The following is an 18,972-nucleotide window of genomic DNA, read 5'->3' as shown; positions in this document are numbered from 1 at the left end:
CTAGTCTTTTATCAACAGACACCAAGCTGCTGGCTGTATATTTTTTGGTTTGAGCTTTATTTTCCTCACAGAATTCACAGAGCGGTGTTTAAAAATCCCAACAACACTGCTGCACCTGCTACGCTCACACCTGAGCAGCACACACTACAGTGTAATAACCATGTCAGTGTGAGTGCAGTGCTGAGAATGAGCCGCGACCCAAATGTCATCTGGCTAGTGGGAATCCTGTTCGATCGATAAATAGGTACAGGCATGACAGCATGTACAGAGCAACAAATGGGTTACAGTCAGTAATTGTATACCCACAAGGTTCATCCGTGTGGTACGTGTAGCTTATAAAATAATCAATGAAGGACATTTTCAGCATTTAGCGGACGCTTTTATCCAAAGAAACCTACAGTACTCAGCAGTATATTGTCTAAGTCATTAAGGGGTTAAGGGCCTCGCTCAAGGGCCCAGCTGTGGCAACCTGGCAGTGGTGGGGCTTGAACCAGCGACCTTTCGATTACTAGTCCTGTACCTTAACCACTAGGCTACAGCTGCCCTGAATGAGCAGGCCAGATAGGCGTTCCTAATAAAGTGCTCAGTGTGTGAGTGTGTGTGTGTGTGTGTGTGTGTGTGTGTGTGTTGCAGGTGTTGAAGTACGAGATGTACCTGGACAATCCTCTGGCCCGGTTCCTGGTGAAGAAAGCTCTGACCAATCAGAGGATCGGACACTTCTTCTTCTGGCACCTGAAGTGAGTGACATCACACACACACACACACACACACAGTGGTGGAGAAGGTGCTGACGGAGGTGTGTGTGTGTGTGTGTGTGTGTGTGTGTGTGTGCGCAGGTCGGAGATGCACAATAAGACGGTGTCGAGGAGGTTCGGGTTGCTGTTGGAGGCGTTCTGCAGGTCGTGTGGGATTTACCTGAAGCACCTGAACAGACAGGTGGAGGCCATGGACAAGCTGGTGAACCTCACCGACACCCTCAAACACGAGAAGAAGGACGAGACACAGAAGGTGGTACCATCGCCCTACTGTCTCACCTGTCTCACCTCTCAAACCAGCTCACCTGTCTCACCTGTCTCACCTCACAAATCAGCTCACCTGTCTCACATCACTTCCCAAATCAGCTCACCTGTCTCACCTGTCTCACCTCACAAATCAGCTCACCTGTCTCACCTCACATCACAAATCAGCTCACCTGTCTCACCTCTCAAATCAGCTCACCTGTCTCACCTCACATCTCACAAATCAGCTCACCTGTCTCACCTGTCTCACCTCTCAAATCAGCTCACCTGTCCCACCTCACATCTCAAATCAGCTCACCTGTCTCACCTCACATCTCAAATCAGCTCACCTGTCTCACCTCACAAATCAGCTCACCTGTCTCACCTGTCTCACCTCACAAATCAGCTCACCTGTCTCACCTGTCAAACCAGCTCACCTGTCTCTCCTCACGTCACAAATCAGCTCACCTGTCTCACCTCACATCACAAATCATCTCACCTGTCTCACCTCACCTCACAAATCAGCTCACCTGTCTCACCTCACAAATCAGCTCACCTGTCTCACCTCACATCTCAAATCAGCTCACCTGTCTCACCTCTCAAATCAGCTCACCTGTCTCACCTCACATCTCAAATCAGCTCACCTGTCTCACCTCACAAATCAGCTCACCTGTCTCACCTCACAAATCAGCTCACCTGTCTCACCTCACAAATCAGCTCACCTGTCTCACCTCACATCTCAAATCAGCTCACCTGTCTCACCTCTCAAATCAGCTCACCTGTCTCACCTCACATCTCAAATCATGCCACGTGTCTCACCTCCTACATCAGCTCACCTCACATCACAAATCATCTCACCTGTCTCACATCACAAATAATCTCACCTGTCTCACCTCACATCACAAATAATCTCACCTGTCTCACATCACAAATCAGCTCACCTGTCTCACATCACAAATCAGCTCACCTGTCTCACCTCCCACATAGTTTACCTGTCTCACCTCTTAAACCATCTCACCTGTCTCACCTCACATCACAAATAATCTCACCTGTCTTACCTCACATTACAAATCAGCTCACCTGTCTCACCTCTCAAATCAGCTCACCTGTCTCTCTTCCAAAATCAGCGCACGTCTCAGTTCCCATATCAGCCTACCTGTCTTACCTTTCATATCAGCTCACCTGTCTCACCTCCCATATCAGCTCACCTGTCTCACAGTTACCTGACAAACCTCTGAATTTCAATAATATGTCTACCTGCATCAGCTCTGACCTGTCTTCCTCTATAATGGCTTCACTCAGACATCATCTAGATTCACCTTAACTACCTGTCTCTCATATCAGCATACCTGAGCCACCCCACATCTCTGTGTCACCTGAGTCAGCTGAGATTCAGAGCTGTGATTGGCTCGTGTGGCTAACTTGGATTGGCCGTTTCAGACGCAGATGAAGTTCCTGGTGGAGCACATGTCCCGCCCCGATTACATGGAGGCTCTGCAGGGGTTCGTCTCCCCTCTGAACCCCGTGCACCAGCTGGGTAACCTCAGGTAACCTCAGCTTTCCTTTCATCACCTGGTCTGGGTGGGACGGATCTGATCTCCCTCATCCTGATGTTCTGTGTGTCAGGCTGGAGGAGTGCAGGATCATGTCGTCAGCGAAGCGCCCCCTCTGGCTGAACTGGGAGAATCCCGACATCATGAGTGAGCTGCTCTTCACCAACAACGAGATCATCTTCAAAAACGGAGACGGTGAGTGTGTGTGTGTGTGTGTGTGTGTGTGTGTGTGTGTGTGTGTGTGTGTGTGGGGTTGCACATGTGCTTTAGATGCACGACTAACGTGAGTGTGTGTGTGTGTGTGTGTGTGTGTGTGTGTGTGTGTGTGGGGTTGCACATGTGCTTTAGATGCATGACTAACAGGTGTGTGTGTGTGTGTGTGTGTGTGTGTGTGTGGGGTTGCACATGTGCTTTAGATGCATGACTAACAGGTGTGTGTGTGTGTGTGTGTGTGTGTGTGTGTGTGGGGTTGCACATGTGCTTTAGATGCATGACTAACAGGTGTGTGTGTGTGTGTGTGTGTGTGTGTGTGTGTGTGTGTGGGGTTGCACATGTGCTTTAGATGCATGACTAACAGGTGTGTGTGTGTGTGTGTGTGTGTGTGTGTGTGTGTGTGGGGTTGCACATGTGCTTTAGATGCATGACTAACAGGTGTGTGTGTGTGTGTGTGTGTGTGTGTGTGTGTGTGTGTGTGTGTGTGTGTGGTGCAGATCTGAGGCAGGACATGCTGACGCTGCAGATCATCAAAATCATGGAGAGCATCTGGCAGAACCAGGGACTCGATCTGCGGTGAGACTTTCTGTCCAGACCAATCACACCATATACCCAAACCTTCACACCCACAGCCTCATCCAATCACAATCCACTAACCGCTCTTAACCACAGCTGCAGCCAATCACAGCGGACGTCAGGCTTAGCTAATCACGCTCCGCGCCGCCTCTTCAGCCAATCACAGTGCAGTATCCGTGTCCTCGTGCAGGATGTTACCGTACGGCTGCCTCTCCATCGGCGACTGTGTGGGTTTGATCGAGGTGGTCAGGAACTCCTTCACCATCATGCAGATCCAGTGCAAAGGGGGACTGAAGGGGGCGCTGCAGTTCAACAGCAACACCCTGCACCACTGGATCAAAGAGAAAAACAAGGGCGAGGGGTAAGCACACACACACACACACACACACACACACACACACACGATTGGAATTGACTAAATTAGGAGATAAAGGGGGGAAAGGAGGGAACTCTATTGAACATGTTCTCTCTCTCGTCGTGTCTCAGCTATGACCGAGCGATCGATCTGTTCACGCGTTCCTGTGCTGGTTACTGCGTAGCCACGTTTATACTCGGGATCGGCGACCGACACAACAGCAACATCATGGTGAAGGAGAACGGACAGGTAGCTTCCTACAAAATATAAAGATTATATAATCAGCACAGCATTCAGCCTCTCTCTCTCTCTCTCTCTCTCTCTCTCTCTCTCTCTCTCTCTGTAGCTGTTCCACATAGATTTCGGACATTTCCTGGACCATAAGAAGAAGAAGTTCGGTTATAAGCGTGAGCGTGTGCCCTTCGTCCTCACTCAGGACTTCCTCATCGTCATCAGTAAGGGAGTGCAGGAGTGCACGAAGACCAAGGAGTTCGAGAGGTTAGCACTCGCACGCTCTCGCTCCGTGTTCAGAGCAAAACACGGGTCAGTGGGGGTCGCTGTTGGAACAGCAGGTCGATACCCTGTCCGCACATCCAGCTGTGTTCGTACTGGTACTGCTCAGACCCGAACCCAGGTCTCGGTGGTTGTGGGCTAGTGTGATAAACTGCTGCACCACCAGAACACCTTGATCTTTTCTAGTTTCTGCTTGTGCGTATGGACCAGTAGAAGGTTTCACATCTGCAGCACTACAGATTATTAGTAGAGCTTCTCCGTATGGACCGGCCTGGTGCAGGTGAAAAGAGTCTAGAATGTTCTTACTGATGTCACGTTCTTCTTTAAAATCTGACCGAAGAAGAAGTACATTTTTAAATACAACGTTAACCATTAACAGCTACTGGACATACTGGGATGGAAAAAAATCATACTGGTGTTGATCAGCCAGTAAGAAATGATGAAAAGCCCAAAAATACTTTTGTATCTGTAACTGCTCAACTGTGTGTATCTGTAACATTCAGTCCCCACAAAGACAGAAACGTGTGTGTGTGTATCTGTAATGAGTGTGTGTGTGTGTGTATCTGTAACATTCAGTCCCCAAAAAGACAGAAACATGAGTGTGTGTGTATCTGTAATGTGTGTGTGTATCTGTAATGTGTGTGTGTGTATCTGTAATGTGTGTGTGTGTATCTGTAATGTGTGTGTGTATCTGTAATGTGTGTGTGTGTATCTGTAGTGTGTGTGTGTATCTGTAATGTAGTGTGTGTGTGTGTGTGTGTGTGTGTATATGTATCTGTAACGTGTGTGTGTGTGTGTGTGTGTCTGTAATGTAATGTGTGTGTGTGTGTGTGTGTGCATCTGTAACGTGTGTGTGTGTGTGTCTGTAACGTGTGTGTGTGTGTGTGTCTGTAATGTAACGTGTGTGTAACGTGTGTGTTGTAACGTGTGTGTGTGTGTGTGTATCTGTAATGTAACGTGTGTGTGTGTGTGTGTGAGTGTGTGTGTGTATGTATCTGTAACGTGTGTGTGTGTATGTATCTGTAACGTGTGTGTGTCTGTAACGTGTGTGTGTGTGTGTATCTGTAACGTGTAACGTGTGTGTGTGTGTGTGTGTGTGTGCGCGCAGGTTCCAGGAGATGTGTTATAAAGCCTACCTGTCGATCCGCCAGCACGCCGGGCTCTTCATTAACCTGTTCTCCCTGCTGCTGGGCTGCGGGATGCCCGAGCTGCAGAGCTTCGACGACATCGCCTACCTGAGGAAGACGCTGGCGCTGGAGAAGAACCAGCAGGAGGCGCTGGAGTACTTCACCAAGCAGATGAACGACGCCCACCACGGCGGCTGGACCACCAAGATGGACTGGATCTTCCACACCATCCGGCACATGCCCAACGAGCACTGACACACACACACACACACACACACACACACACACTGGAAACCACTGGAGCAGGTAAATAGGTAACTGCAAAGACTCATGGGAAATACAGACCTGCAAAGTGGTGCACATATTTATGCATGCAAGCACACACACACACACACACACACACACACACTAAATAGGAGAAGTGAAACATCCTAAAATTCTGAGTTTAAATCTGCACTATCGGTCCTGATCCTCCTCAGGGTTATCACAAAGGTCAGAGGTCAGAGCTTGGTGCCATAATACAGGAGGACTTGCCTCCAGCAGGCGTGCACATCCCATAATGCCCTGCAACCCTAAAACTTGAGTAGCGTAGTGATGAAGATGAGTGATTCCAGTCTTCCTCGCTGTTGTGATGACAGTAATGCACTGCTGATGTTTTTATTACTGATTCTGATCGGTGTGAATGAGCTTCGGAACCAGCCGCACTGTGAGAGCAATCGGACCGTCCAATCACGGGCGGCCGATCGGACCGGCCAATCACGAGCGGCCAATCGGAAACCTGCGTCTAACAATCGATCGTACCCTTCCATTCCTAAATCAGTGACCCGCTCTAGATCTTTACGTCTCGTGTTTAATTAGAGCCGCTAAAGAACCAAACAATCTGACCATGCGACTAACAATCAGATTTCATGTTAGAAAGAACCACTCCCAGCAACAGTCCCATCAACTCTACCTCTCAGTGTCTGCAAAACATTTAAGCACAATTTCATAAGAGCAGAAGTGATTCGTCCATGAATCTGCGTCACATTTACATTTCTGACTTTGTACCTATTTATAAGCATAAACAAACACACTAGAGGGACTAAAGTATCTGGACCCCTGAGCATGAGCTTGTTGAGCAGCCGGTTCCAAACCTGTAAGCATTTATATTTAATAACATCATCCATTGATCCTGGAAGCCTCTCTACGGGACTTTCCACTTTGTGTCTGTGGGAATTTGTGCCTATTCAGTCAACAAAAGCTCGCTTTGTGCTCAGGGGCGTGATCATAATCATTCTGAAGAAAAACGGGACTTCCCTAAACTGTTCCCACAGTGTTAAAAGCACATCAGTTACCTTAGATCATTTTTATACACCTGTTAGCAGCGGATGTAGCAGAAACTACTCAATTCGATCATTCGTAGGGGCGTCCACATACTTTTGGCCACGCACTGTGATCTTTATGGGAGGTTAGATTGCTGCTTAGATGTGTAGGATGGTGTGGTGTCCATATCTGATGATGTTTTATGTTTGATGGGTGTTTATTAGTGCATTGTTTATGATGCATGTAGGTTTGACGTGTTAAACAGCAGCTTCTTTGTTTACGTGTACTAACTAGAGAAATCTAACATTTACTGCTGATTCTTTTGCAGCTTTATTTGTATATATTAAATTCTCCTGTGCACTGTGGCGTTTGTACGAGAGCCTCGGCAGGCAGGGAGGAGCACGCTGCGCTCTCCGTGTTCCTCCACCACACTAGGGGGCACTGTTGCAGCTGCAAGGCCGTATTAGCTACGTCCAGCTGCTCCTCGCTCAGACATAGACGTGGTCTGTTGGGTAGCAAAATGAACACTTTACATTTTATTATCATCAACCGCTTTGTCCTGGTCAGGGTCACAGTGGGTCTGATTTATTACCCCATTCATGTCACCAGTCAAGGACATGTGGGAGGGAACACAGGGAGAACATGCAAACACCTGCCGGGGAATCGAACCCAGGACCTTCTTGCTGTTCAGCCACTGTGACGGCATGATGTAGGAATTTTTTACAATGTCCTGCTGTTTAATATTAACACACAAAAATAAATAAATAAATAAATAAATAAATAATCATACTTATACCCCCCCAAAAAAACAACACTAATAAATTCAAACTAGAAAATAAAATGAAAAATATATAAAAAAGAAAAGTCAGGTAAAACATCTCACATATCTCTGGATCTGACACATTACAGTTTTTATTTTAATCTTTTCATATTTAAATTATACTTTTTAAATCCTTAACCATCATTCTGACGTCAGTGAATCTCCATATCTTCACCCCGACTACAATTACAAACATGAATCTATAATTAAATAAATAAATAATTTCAGCTCTTCAGTCCTGATGCGTTTTCCAGCAGCTCGTTTTGCACAGCGTCTGTTTGTGTGTGATTAATAAAAAGCAATAACGATTATAAATGTGGGATTGTTACGTGAGTTTGTGATGTGGGTTTGTGATGTCTGTGATCGCTGCACTGTTTTATTTTATTCAACTCTGTTCCTTGTGAGGACGTCTGTGGTGTTTTATTAAATAAACTTTTTTAACTGGATCAGCTGATCTGTGATCTGTTTCTGTTCTTGTTGTGAACTCGTGTGTTTATCTAGGAACAATGTGCAGGACTAAAGTGCTGTAGGCTGAGTGTGTGCAGGACTAAACTGCTGTAGGCTGAGTGTGTGCAGGACTAAACTGCTGTAGGCTGAGTGTGTGTACGGGACTAAACTGCTGTAGGCTGAGTGTGTGTGCAGGACTAAAGTGCTGTAGGCTGAGTGTGTGCAGGACTAAACTGCTGTAGGCTGAGTGTGTGTGCAGGACTAAACTGCTGTAGGCTGAGTGTGTGCAGGACTAAACTGCTGTAGGCTGAGTGTGTGTACGGGACTAAACTGCTGTAGGCTGAGTGTGTGTGCAGGACTAAACTGCTGTAGGCTGAGTGTGTGTGCAGGACTAAAGTGCTGTAGGCTGAGTGTGTGTGCAGGACTAAACTGCTGTAGGCTGAGTGTACAGGACTAAACTGCTGTAGGCTGAGTGTGTGCAGGACTAAACTGCTGTAGGCTGAGTGTGTGTGCAGGACTAAACTGCTGTAGGCTGAGTGTGTGTGCAGGACTAAACTGCTGTAGGCTGAGTGTGTGTGCAGGACTAAACTGCTGTAGGCTGAGTGTGTGTGCAGGACTAAACTGCTGTAGGCTGAGTGTGTGTGCAGGACTAAAGTGCTGTAGGCTGAGTGTGTGTGCAGGACTAAACTGCTGTAGGCTGAGTGTGTGTGCAGGACTAAAGTGCTGTAGGCTGAGTGTGTGTACGGGACTAAAGTGCTGTAGGCTGAGTGTGTGTGCAGGACTAAAGTGCTGTAGGAGTATTTCTGTGTTATCAGGTGTTCGGATGACTTCCTGGTCGCCGCCTCTCGCCGCGTTTTGATTGGCCGGGATCAGAAGGACGCTCTCAGCCGGTTGCGGATGTTCTTGATCTCCAGTTCCAGATGTTGGATGGTCCTGTCGCGCTGATCCAGCTGTTGCCGCAGAGACCGTATCTCCTCCTGCTGCCTGTAGAAGGTGTTTATCAGCTACGACACACACACACAGGTTACACGCCGCTCAGTTATACAAACACTGCAGTCACAGAACAGGGGAAGTTCCTCACATGACCAGCAGAGGGCGCCAGAGTTATTAAACATTATATTCTTAACGTATCTGTGCTGTTGGGGTGGTGCAGAGACCCGGGTTGGAGACTCAGTAGTGCTATCAGCGTGACTGGGTGCTCTACAGGCACAAATGAGCGTTCCTGAGGGAGGGGAGGCCAGATTGGGGCGCTGACGTGAAGGGTGGAGGAATCCAGTGAGCATAGCACGTTCAAGCTTCCTGTCGGAACCCCTTAGGAGGAAACACGTGTCGGCCAGCATGGGCGTGGTGTATTAGGTTGAGGAGTTGGGATGGGAATTGTAAACGACTAAATTTAGACGTGGTACCTCCTTCTCAGCCGCGGGCGGAGTGTACGGTCCCGACTCCCACCACCTCACCCCAGCGTGCCCACCACACCGTCCGCTCAGCTGAGTCTCGTCCTCCTGCCACTCTGATAGGTCAGCCGCGTCGCCCCCCGTGCTCCGATTGGTCGAGTCCTCCTGGAGTGTGTACCCGCCCGGTCCGGTGTGCTCCTGAAGCTTGTGATTGCTGGCTGGGCGCTCGTACCCGGGGCCCTGCTCCGGGGCCGGGTACGGGTTCTGGATTTTAGTCTCGGGTCTCGGTGACATCAGAACCGGACCTAGAGCAGAGACGACGGGAGGAATCAGCATGTACGGACACACACACACACACTTTGTGGCTACAATAACAGTCTCAACTCTGGAAGGTCTTTCTACAAGATTCTGGACTGGGATCTGTGCATGTAGTCCACGTCTCTATGGACTAGGGCAGTGGGGGCATGCCGATTACAGTCCTGATCTGCTGATCGGAAGGTTGAGGGTTCGAACCCCACCCCCGCCAAGCTGCCACTGTCGGGCCCCTCAAACAGGCCCTTATTCTGCCAGGAAGCCTGGCTCAGAGTTCAGTTTGGAAGCTGCCCTGTGGCCTCACCTTTATTTTGGCCCCTGAGCCACTCCTGAGCCGTCATGCTCGCCGTCCTGGGGTAAATGTCCTCCCGGAAATATCCACACTGAGGTAAAGCACAAAGGTACAAGTTCAGAGATCATCAAACGCTCACATACGCCTGTAAGAAGCATGTACACAGGACCAAAAGTATGTGGACGCCCCTTAAGATTACTGACACCCATTACTAACAAGTTCAGGGAGAGGCCCAAGCCCTGATCTTAACCCACTGTACAGTTGTGGGATGAATTGGAATGTAGCTTGTGATCCAGGCCTTTTCTCTTTTGATGGAATGGGCACAGGTTGGGCACAGGGAAATTCCAAAAGTTTGTGGACGCCTGGTCAAAACAGGTAAAAACTTTGTATCATGGCTCCCAAATTGCTCATTCTTGGTTATTATTGACTACAGCTGATGACTTCTCTGTGTCCATATAATTGGGAAAGTCTGACTGACTAGCACTGTCGCCTCACAGTAAGATCCCCAGGCGGGGCGGTCCGGGTCCTTTCTGTGCGGAGTTTGCATGTTCTCCCCGCGTCTGTGTGGGTTTCCTCCGGGAGCTCCGGTTTCCTCCCACAGTCCAAAAACATGCAGTCAGGTTCATTGGAGGCACTGAATCACCCTGTAGGTGAAAGTGTGTGTGTGTGTGTGTCCTGCGATGTACTGGCGCCCCGTCCAGGGTGTCACTGTGTGCCCTGCGCCCATTGAAAAGCCGGGATAGGCTCCAGCCACCCCGACGCGACCCTGATTGTATAAGCGGATAAGAAAATGAACGAATGACTGCACACATGACAAATACATGGAACAGTGGTCTCTATACCAAGGCTGGATCCTGACAAGTAGATCTGCTTTGAATAGAAGCTGCTAGATCACGTGACTGACCACAGTCAAGCCTGCTTTAATCTGCTTTAAACTTTCACCAGCCAAAATCAGCGTGTCAGAAGTATGTGGTCGATCCTCATGTGCTCATGTCGTGAGTCCCGCGTGGATGTGAAGCTCGCTTGAACGTGGACGGTGACGCGTGTGCTCTACCTTTCGTGGTACGATGAAGGATAGCGGCTCCACCGCGTCCCTCGAGGTCAGGAGGCGATAAAAGCGGAACAGTTCGCACGCCGCCGTGTCCAGACCACGCTTCGGCATCACACCTACACACGAAACAACAGAACACCCTGAGACTGGATCAGTTGGTTCCGCTCAGGAGGTTTGGCCCCTGCTGTACTCACCGAGGCCCCTGTGTGGGAGCGGGGAGCGATACTCGGTCAGGAAGTGAAGGTAGGGCTTCTCAGCACTCGCTTCATAATAACGAATATTACCATCACCCTACAGAGAGAGAGAGAGAGGGTCAAAAGTATGTGGACACCTATCGACCCGTCCTGCTCCCCACTACCTACCTCTGTAAGACTCTAGACCCTGTCCACAATATTTGGAATATATCTGTGCTCGTTCAGTAACATTTGTGCCTACACACCAAACCCCCCTTCTATATGCACTAATGTACAGTGTGTGTGTGTGTGTGTGCTCTCCACGTGTGAGCAAGTACACCAAGAGAACGGTACATGTCAAAATGCTCGACCCCTACAGTGTTCTGTAGTGCAACATGAGGTCTTCATCATCAAACACACACACACACACACACACTTATATATACACATACTTATGAACACACACAGACACACTCACACCCAAACACGGGATGTGTGTGTGTGTGTGTGTGTGTGTGTGTGTGTGTGTGTGTGTGTGTGTGTGTGTGTGTGTACCTTGCCGGCCAGGTAGATCAGGTGTGTGTCAGGGTCGTAGAAAGGGAAGAGAACTCCAGAACCTCCATCCACTTCCTCCTCCACTAACGGCTCAGACAGGTCCTCCTGTAACACACTCACACACACACACACACACACACACACACACACACACACACACAGGATGTTTAGGTTTATATTTACAGTTAAAAGTTTGATGGTGTGAGGTCACTTATTAGTTGTGAATCTGACCGTTTATAAACCATTTATTACAAAAGTATCAGGACACCCGAGCACGAGAGTGAGAAAGAACTGACTGTGTGTGTGGTGTGTGTGTGTGTGTGTGTGTGTGTGTGTGTGTTACCGGGTCCCACAGCATGAAGTGTCTCTGGTTCCACTTGGAGGTTCCGGTTGTGAGCAGCAGGTTCAGATCAGTCAGGTAAAGAACTTTAGAAACTCTACTGCAGTCAGTGCTGCGCTCCTACACACACACACACACACACACACAGAGACACGGTCAGTGCTGTGGTCAGTGTCGGAACATCTGGAAAAAAGGAACTACAGCGTTCCACAAGATCTCGTTTCAACTGGTGGAAATCATCAACAACGATGGCTGAGATGCTTTTAAACTCTGTTCTGTACCATAGTGTTTAAGGTACTGGATTAGTAATCAAAAGGTCACTGGTTCAAGCCCCACCACAGGTTGTCACTGTTGGGCCCTTGAGCAAGGCCCTTAACCCTCAATTGCATAGAATGTATACTGTAAGTTGCTGTAAGTACCATAAGTGTGTGTGTGTATATAAGTATGTGTGTGTGTGTGTGTGTTAATGTTTGATGATGAAGACCTTGTGCTGTGTGTGTATAAGTGTATGTGTGTGTGTGATTGTATGTGTGTATAAGTGTGTGTGTAAGTGTGTGTGTGTATAAGTGTGTGTGTGTATGTGTATAAGTGTGTGTGTGTGTGTATAAGTGTGTGTGTGTATGTGTATAAGTGTGTGTGTGTGTGTGTGATTGTATGTGTATATAAATGTGTGTGTATATAAGTGTGTGTGTGTATAAGTGTGTGTGTATAAGTGTGTGTGTGTATGTGTATAAGTGTGTGTGTGTATAAGTGTGTGTGTATAAGTGTGTGTGTATGTGTATAAGTGTGTGTGTGTATAAGTGTGTGTGTGTGTGTGTGATTGTATGTGTATATAAATGTGTGTGTATATAAGTGTGTGTGTGTATAAGTGTGTGTGTATAAGTGTGTGTGTGTATGTGTATAAGTGTGTGGGTGTGTAAGTGTATATGTGTGTGTATATAGTGTGTGTGTGTATAAGTGTGTGTGTGTGTGAGTGTATGTGTGTATATGTGTATAAGTGTGTGTGTATATAGTGTGTGTGTATAAGTGTGTGTGTGTGTATATGTGTATAAGTGTTTGTGTATAAGTGTGTGTGTGTGGGAGTGTATGTGTATATAAGTGTGTGTGTATATAAATGTGTGTGTATATAAGTGTGTGTGTGTATAAGTGTGTGTGTGTATGTGTATAAGTGTGTGGGTGTGTAAGTGTATATGTGTGTGTGTGTGTATAAGTGTTTGTGTGTATAAGTGTGTGTGTGTGTGAGTGTATGTGTGTATATGTGTATAAGTGTGTGTGTGTATAAGTGTGTGTGTATAAGTGTGTGTGTATGTGTATAAGTGTGTGTGTGTATAAGTGTGTGTGTGTGTGTGTGATTGTATGTGTATATAAATGTGTGTGTATATAAGTGTGTGTGTGTATAAGTGTGTGTGTATAAGTGTGTGTGTGTATGTGTATAAGTGTGTGGGTGTGTAAGTGTATATGTGTGTGTATATAGTGTGTGTGTGTATAAGTGTGTGTGTATATAGTGTGTGTGTATAAGTGTTTGTGTGTATAAGTGTGTGTGTGTGTGAGTGTATGTGTGTATATGTGTATAAGTGTTTGTGTATAAGTGTGTGTGTGTGGGAGTGTATGTGTATATAAGTGTGTGTGTATATAAATGTGTGTGTATATAAGTGTGTGTGTGTATAAGTGTGTGTGTGTATGTGTATAAGTGTGTGGGTGTGTAAGTGTATATGTGTGTGTGTGTGTATAAGTGTTTGTGTGTATAAGTGTGTGTGTGTGAGTGTATGTGTGTATATGTGTATAAGTGTGTGTGTATATAGTGTGTGTGTGTATAAGTGTGTGTGTATAAGTGTGTGAGTGTGTGTGTATATAAGTGTGTGTGTGTATATAGTGTGTGTATAAGTGTGTGTATAAGTGTGTGTGTGTGTGTGAGTGTGTGTGTATATAAGTGTGTGTGTGTATATAGTGTGTGTATAAGTGTGTGTATAAGTGTGTGTGTGTGTGTGAGTGTGTGTGTATATAAGTGTGTGTGTGTATATAGTGTGTGTATAAGTGTGTGTGTATAAGTGTGTGTGTGTGTGAGTGTGTGTGTATATAAGTGTGTGTGTGTATATAGTGTGTGTATAAGTGTGTGTGTATAAGTGTGTGTTTAAGTTTGTGTGTATAAGTGTGTGTGATGATAAAGACCTCATGTTGCACTATAGAGCACCGTAGGGGTCGAGCATTTTGGCTCGTACCGTTCTCTTGGTGTACTCACTCACACATGGAGGGCATGGAACCCCACTGATAGATAGCCACGCCCGTGTTTACCTGCAGTGTGTGTCCTGTACGAGGGTCCAGCACCCGGACCCGTCGGTCCCTGCAGGCGGTGGCGAGGGCGCTCCCGTCCTCACTGAAGCTCAGACCGGTCACCAGGTCAGTGTGTGTACGGATCACACACACCGGCGTCCTGACCAGCACACACTCGCCGTCCACACGCCACACACACACCTGCAGCGGGGGGCAAACACACACACGATCAGAGCAGTAAAGAGCGGGTGGAGTTACCGTGTGTGTGTGTGTGTGTGTGTGTGTGTGGGTACTCGATAATCGTAGGCGGAGCTTATGAGGACGTCTTTTGCGGTTGGATGCCACTGGATCAGTCCCACCCTCCGGGCGTGGCCCCAGAGCTCCTTTCTGGGATTGGTCATGTTTTCCTTTAATCCGTCTGTGGGAATCTCCCAAACCTTCACCTACACACACACACACACACACACACACACACACACACGGTTAATTAGTTTCACTGTTGGTATAAAACATCATTTTTGCATTTCCCCCTATTTCATCTAATTTAGTCATTTCCAAGTCCCCACTTGGAAACAGAACACGCTACACTCTCCGTGTTCCTCCACCACTGTCATGCCTGGACCGGACACTAGGAGTCACTGTTGCAGCAGTAAGTACGTGAGTCCTCGTTCATAATCGTTAGCCAAATCGTTCGTCATTAGGGGGCGTAGTCGCTAAGCGTAGTCGCCAAGCAGCAGTGATGCGGTTTCCATAGTTACAGACCGTGCAGTCTTCAGAGCACGATGCGATGCGCTGATCGTCGAACGGATCCCACTGAACGTCCAGAACCGGAGCGCTGTGGCCGCACACGCGCGGGTGATGAGGGTCCACGCGGCCCGTCTGCAACACACACACACACACACACACACACACACACACACTGATAGTTAGATCGTTAGCTAGTTAATTACAGAAAGTGATAAGTATATAGTTTGGGACGTGAGGACGTGATTCTTGTAGGTGTGGTAGGTGTGGTAGTGGGACTCACCTGATGGACGGGGATGACGATAAAAGCTCCGCCTCCGGCACACTCGGTCACCACGGCGATAAATCGTGGATTGACGGAGCAGCAGTGGTTCTCCTGGAGGCCGCGGGTGATCTGCACACCGTCGTAGCTCCGATTCTTCAGCGCTTTACCATAAACGTTACCAAACTTTGAGCTTCTGTACGGAGGCTGCCACGACATCTACACACACACACGACATTTATATTTCATAGCCGCACACACACACACACACACTGTGTTTGAGCTCGTTCAGTCAGAATCTGCTTCTGATTTTTATTCTCTGTATTCAGGATTGTACTGATTATCATTTATACGATATATCACGATATTCACCACCACTGTACTGAATCATTACTGTAGATCCTCAGTACCATCATCCTCCCTGTACCCATCATATTACCCATCATCCTCCCTGTACCCATCATAGTACCCATCATCCTCCCTGTACCCATCATAGTACCCATCATCCTCCCTGTACCCATCATAGTACCCATCATCCTCCCTGTACCCATCATAGTACCCATCACTGTACCCATTATATTACCCATCATATTACCCATCATCCTCCCTGTACCCATCATAGTACCCATCATCCTCCCTGTACCCATCATAGTACCCATCATCCTCCCTGTACCCATCATAGTACCCATCATCCTCCCTGTACCCATCATATTACCCATCATCCTCCCTGTACCCATCATATTACCCATCATCCTCCCTGTACCCATCATATTACCCATCATCCTCCCTGTACCCATCATATTACCCATCATCCTCCCTGTACCCATCATAGTACCCATCATCCTCCCTGTACCCATCATATTACCCATCATCCTCCCTGTACCCATCATATTACTCATCATCCTCCCTGTACCCATCATAGTACCCATCATCCTCCCTGTACCCATCATAGTACCCATCATCCTCCCTGTACCCATCATATTACTCATCATCCTCCCTGTACCCATCATAGTACCCATCATCCTCCCTGTACCCATCATAGTACCCATCATCCTCCCTGTACCCATCATAGTACCCATCACTGTACCCATTATATTACCCATCATATTACCCATCATCCTCCCTGTACCCATCATAGTACCCATCATCCTCCCTGTACCCATCATAGTACCCATCATCCTCCCTGTACCCATCATATTACCCATCATCCTCCCTGTACCCATCATATTACTCATCATCCTCCCTGTACCCATCATAGTACCCATCATCCTCCCTGTACCCATCATATTACCCATCATCCTCCCTGTACCCATCATATTACTCATCATCCTCCCTGTACCCATCATAGTACCCATCATCCTCCCTGTACCCATCATATTACTCATCATCCTCCCTGTACCCATCATAGTACCCATCATCCTCCCTGTACCCATCATAGTACCCATCATCCTCCCTGTACCCATCATAGTACCCATCACTGTACCCATTATATTACCCATCATATTACCCATCATCCTCCCTGTACCCATCATAGTACCCATCATCCTCCCTGTACCCATCATATTACCCATCATCCTCCCTGTACCCATCATAGTACCCATGATAGTACCATCGGTGTACCCACCACTGTACTGCATCATTACTGTAGATCCTCAGTACCATCACTGTGTGTCTGCTGGTGATGAGTTCTTCTGGATGATAAACAATTATGGAAGGTATATATATACAGTATATGTGTGTGTGTGTATAAGTGTGTGTATAGATGTTTGAGTGTGTGTGTGAGTATTTGTGTGTTTGTGTGTGTGTGAGTGCAAATGTTTGCTGATGAACTCAGGTTGTGTGTGTGTGTGTGTGTGTGTGTGAATAAGTGTGTGTGTGTATAAGAGTGTGTGTGTGTGTGAGAGAGTGTGTTAATGTTTGATGATTAAGACCTCGTGTTGTGTGTGTGTGTGTGTGTGAATAAGTGTGTGTGTGTGTGTGTGTTAATGTTTGATGATTAAGACCTCGTGTTGTGTGTGTGTGTAAAAGTGTGAGTGTGTGTGTGTGTGTGTATAAGTGTGTGTGTGAGAGAGAGTGTGTGTGTGTGTGTGTTAATGTTTGATGATGACGACCTTGTGTTGTGTGTGTGTGTAAAAGTGTGTGTGAGTGTGTGTGTGTGTGTGTGAGAGAGAGTGTGTGTGTGTGTGTTAATGTTTAATGATGACGACCTTGTGTTGTGTGTGTGTGTAAAAGTGTGTGTGTGAGTGTGTGTGTGTGTGTGTGTGTGTGTGTGTGTGTATATAAGTGTGTGTGTGTGTGTGTGTGTGTGTTAATGTTTGATGATGACGACCTTGTGTTGTGTGTGTGTGTAAAAGTGTGTGTGTGTGTGTGTGTGTGTGTATATAAGTGTGTGTGTGTGTGTGTGTGTGTGTGTGTGTTAATGTTTAATGATGACGACCTTGTGTTGTGTGTGTGTGTAAAAGTGTGTGTGTGAGTGTGTGTGTGTGTGTGTATATAAGTGTGTGTGTGTGTGTGTGTGTGTGTGTGTGTTAATGTTTGATGATGACGACCTTGTGTTGTGTGTGTGTGTAAAAGTGTGTGTGTGAGTGTGTGTGTGTGTGTGTGTGTGTATATAAGTGTGTGTGTGTGTGTGTGTGTGTGTGTGTGTTAATGTTTAATGATGACGACCTTGTGTTGTGTGTGTGTGTAAAAGTGTGTGTGTGAGTGTGTGTGTGTGTGTGTGTGTGTGTGTGTATATAAGTGTGTGTGTGTGTGTGTGTGTGTGTGTGTGTGTGTGTGTGTGTTAATGTTTGATGATGACGACCTCGTGTTGCACTCCAGAACAATGAAGCCGATCTGCTCTCACACAGGTGATATTTTACCTGCATGACATCATGTGACCTACAGCGCTGGAGACAGTGAGCCTTTCAGCTTCCCTTTCAAACACATGCCAGTAGGTGGATTGACAGCTGTAGGGGAGTGTGAGTGAGTGAGTGTTCACTTACTTTTGTCCATGTAGTGTAGAGTCACGTTTAGTGTTGGGTGTTCTGCACAGAGCTCCGCCCCCAACCACATCAAACAGCTTTGGGATGAATTGGAACTTTGTTTGCCAGCCAACATCAGCACAAAGTCCAATAGACACACTACAAACACCAAACCGTGTATAAAGATTCAGCTCTGTATTAATGCTCATAGTTTTGAAACATCAAACCAGCTCATGTTCAGGCGTCCACATACTTTTGGCTCATTAATTAAAGATTTAAATTAATTAATTAAAGTGTTTCCTACCTTAATGATGCTCACAGAGCCACAGTTCAGGTCACCTACTGCAACACAACACTGTGTGTGAGTGAGTGTGTGTGTGTGTGTGTGTGTGTGTGGTTCATGCATAAGTCATGATCACTCGAGGTGAAAAACAACACAACACACACCCGCCCCGCCCCGCCCACACACCTGACGGGTCTCCTGAGGTATCTGGTACCAGGGCGTCACCCGCTGGCACCACATACAGTCGTGCCCGCCTGTCCACGTCATCATGGGGGAAACACACACACACACAGTCGCTTCTTTTCACCTACCAGTGGCGGGGTCTAACGGAGCGCAGTATCAGGTGTAGAGATTATCCGGTCAGCAGAGGTCGCTCTTACACCAGCGAGGAGGAACCCTGTATCAGACATCATCCCTCCCCCTACAGA

The 18,972-nt window shown here is 47.2% G+C and overlaps 3 protein-coding genes across 5 annotated transcripts in view; 1 reads left to right on the top strand and 2 right to left on the bottom strand.

Moving 5' to 3' along the window:
• The window catches only part of zgc:158659 (uncharacterized protein LOC791141 homolog), a 30,069-nt gene extending 22,166 nt beyond the window's left edge, over positions 1 to 7,903 (top strand). For 2 of the 3 annotated variants that reach the window (XM_063015344.1, XM_063015343.1), the window contains exons 14-22: positions 634 to 737; positions 837 to 1,008; positions 2,439 to 2,545; positions 2,625 to 2,746; positions 3,262 to 3,340; positions 3,531 to 3,701; positions 3,827 to 3,944; positions 4,042 to 4,193; positions 5,317 to 7,903. In XM_063015344.1, the coding sequence (XP_062871414.1) occupies positions 634 to 737; positions 837 to 1,008; positions 2,439 to 2,545; positions 2,625 to 2,746; positions 3,262 to 3,340; positions 3,531 to 3,701; positions 3,827 to 3,944; positions 4,042 to 4,193; positions 5,317 to 5,590 (1,299 nt within the window). In that variant the 3' untranslated portion in view covers positions 5,591 to 7,903. Of the gene's footprint in view, positions 1 to 633; positions 738 to 836; positions 1,009 to 2,438; positions 2,546 to 2,624; positions 2,747 to 3,261; positions 3,341 to 3,436; positions 3,702 to 3,826; positions 3,945 to 4,041; positions 4,194 to 5,316 lie in introns of those variants that run through there. The other variant, XM_063015346.1, reaches the window with a different exon arrangement.
• LOC134333832 (NLR family CARD domain-containing protein 3-like) overlaps positions 1 to 18,972 on the bottom strand; it is a 560,375-nt gene that overhangs the window by 305,242 nt on the left and 236,161 nt on the right. The gene's annotated exons all lie outside the window — the stretch shown is intronic.
• On the bottom strand, positions 8,774 to 15,517 carry coro2ab (coronin 2Ab). The gene is made up of 11 exons (XM_063015383.1): positions 15,320 to 15,517; positions 15,055 to 15,171; positions 14,586 to 14,735; positions 14,314 to 14,493; positions 12,025 to 12,141; positions 11,682 to 11,786; positions 11,148 to 11,244; positions 10,957 to 11,069; positions 9,915 to 9,993; positions 9,311 to 9,603; positions 8,774 to 8,908 (listed from the first exon to the last, which is right to left on the bottom strand). Exons 1-11 carry the CDS (start codon positions 15,515 to 15,517, stop codon positions 8,774 to 8,776), a joined length of 1,584 nt encoding a protein of 527 aa, XP_062871453.1.

Source organism: Trichomycterus rosablanca, chromosome 19, assembly GCF_030014385.1.
Source record: "Trichomycterus rosablanca isolate fTriRos1 chromosome 19, fTriRos1.hap1, whole genome shotgun sequence".
Taxonomy (NCBI): domain Eukaryota; kingdom Metazoa; phylum Chordata; class Actinopteri; order Siluriformes; family Trichomycteridae; genus Trichomycterus; species Trichomycterus rosablanca.
The sequence above is the reverse complement of the archived record's forward strand: the minus strand, read 5'-3'. Positions and strand labels throughout refer to the sequence as shown.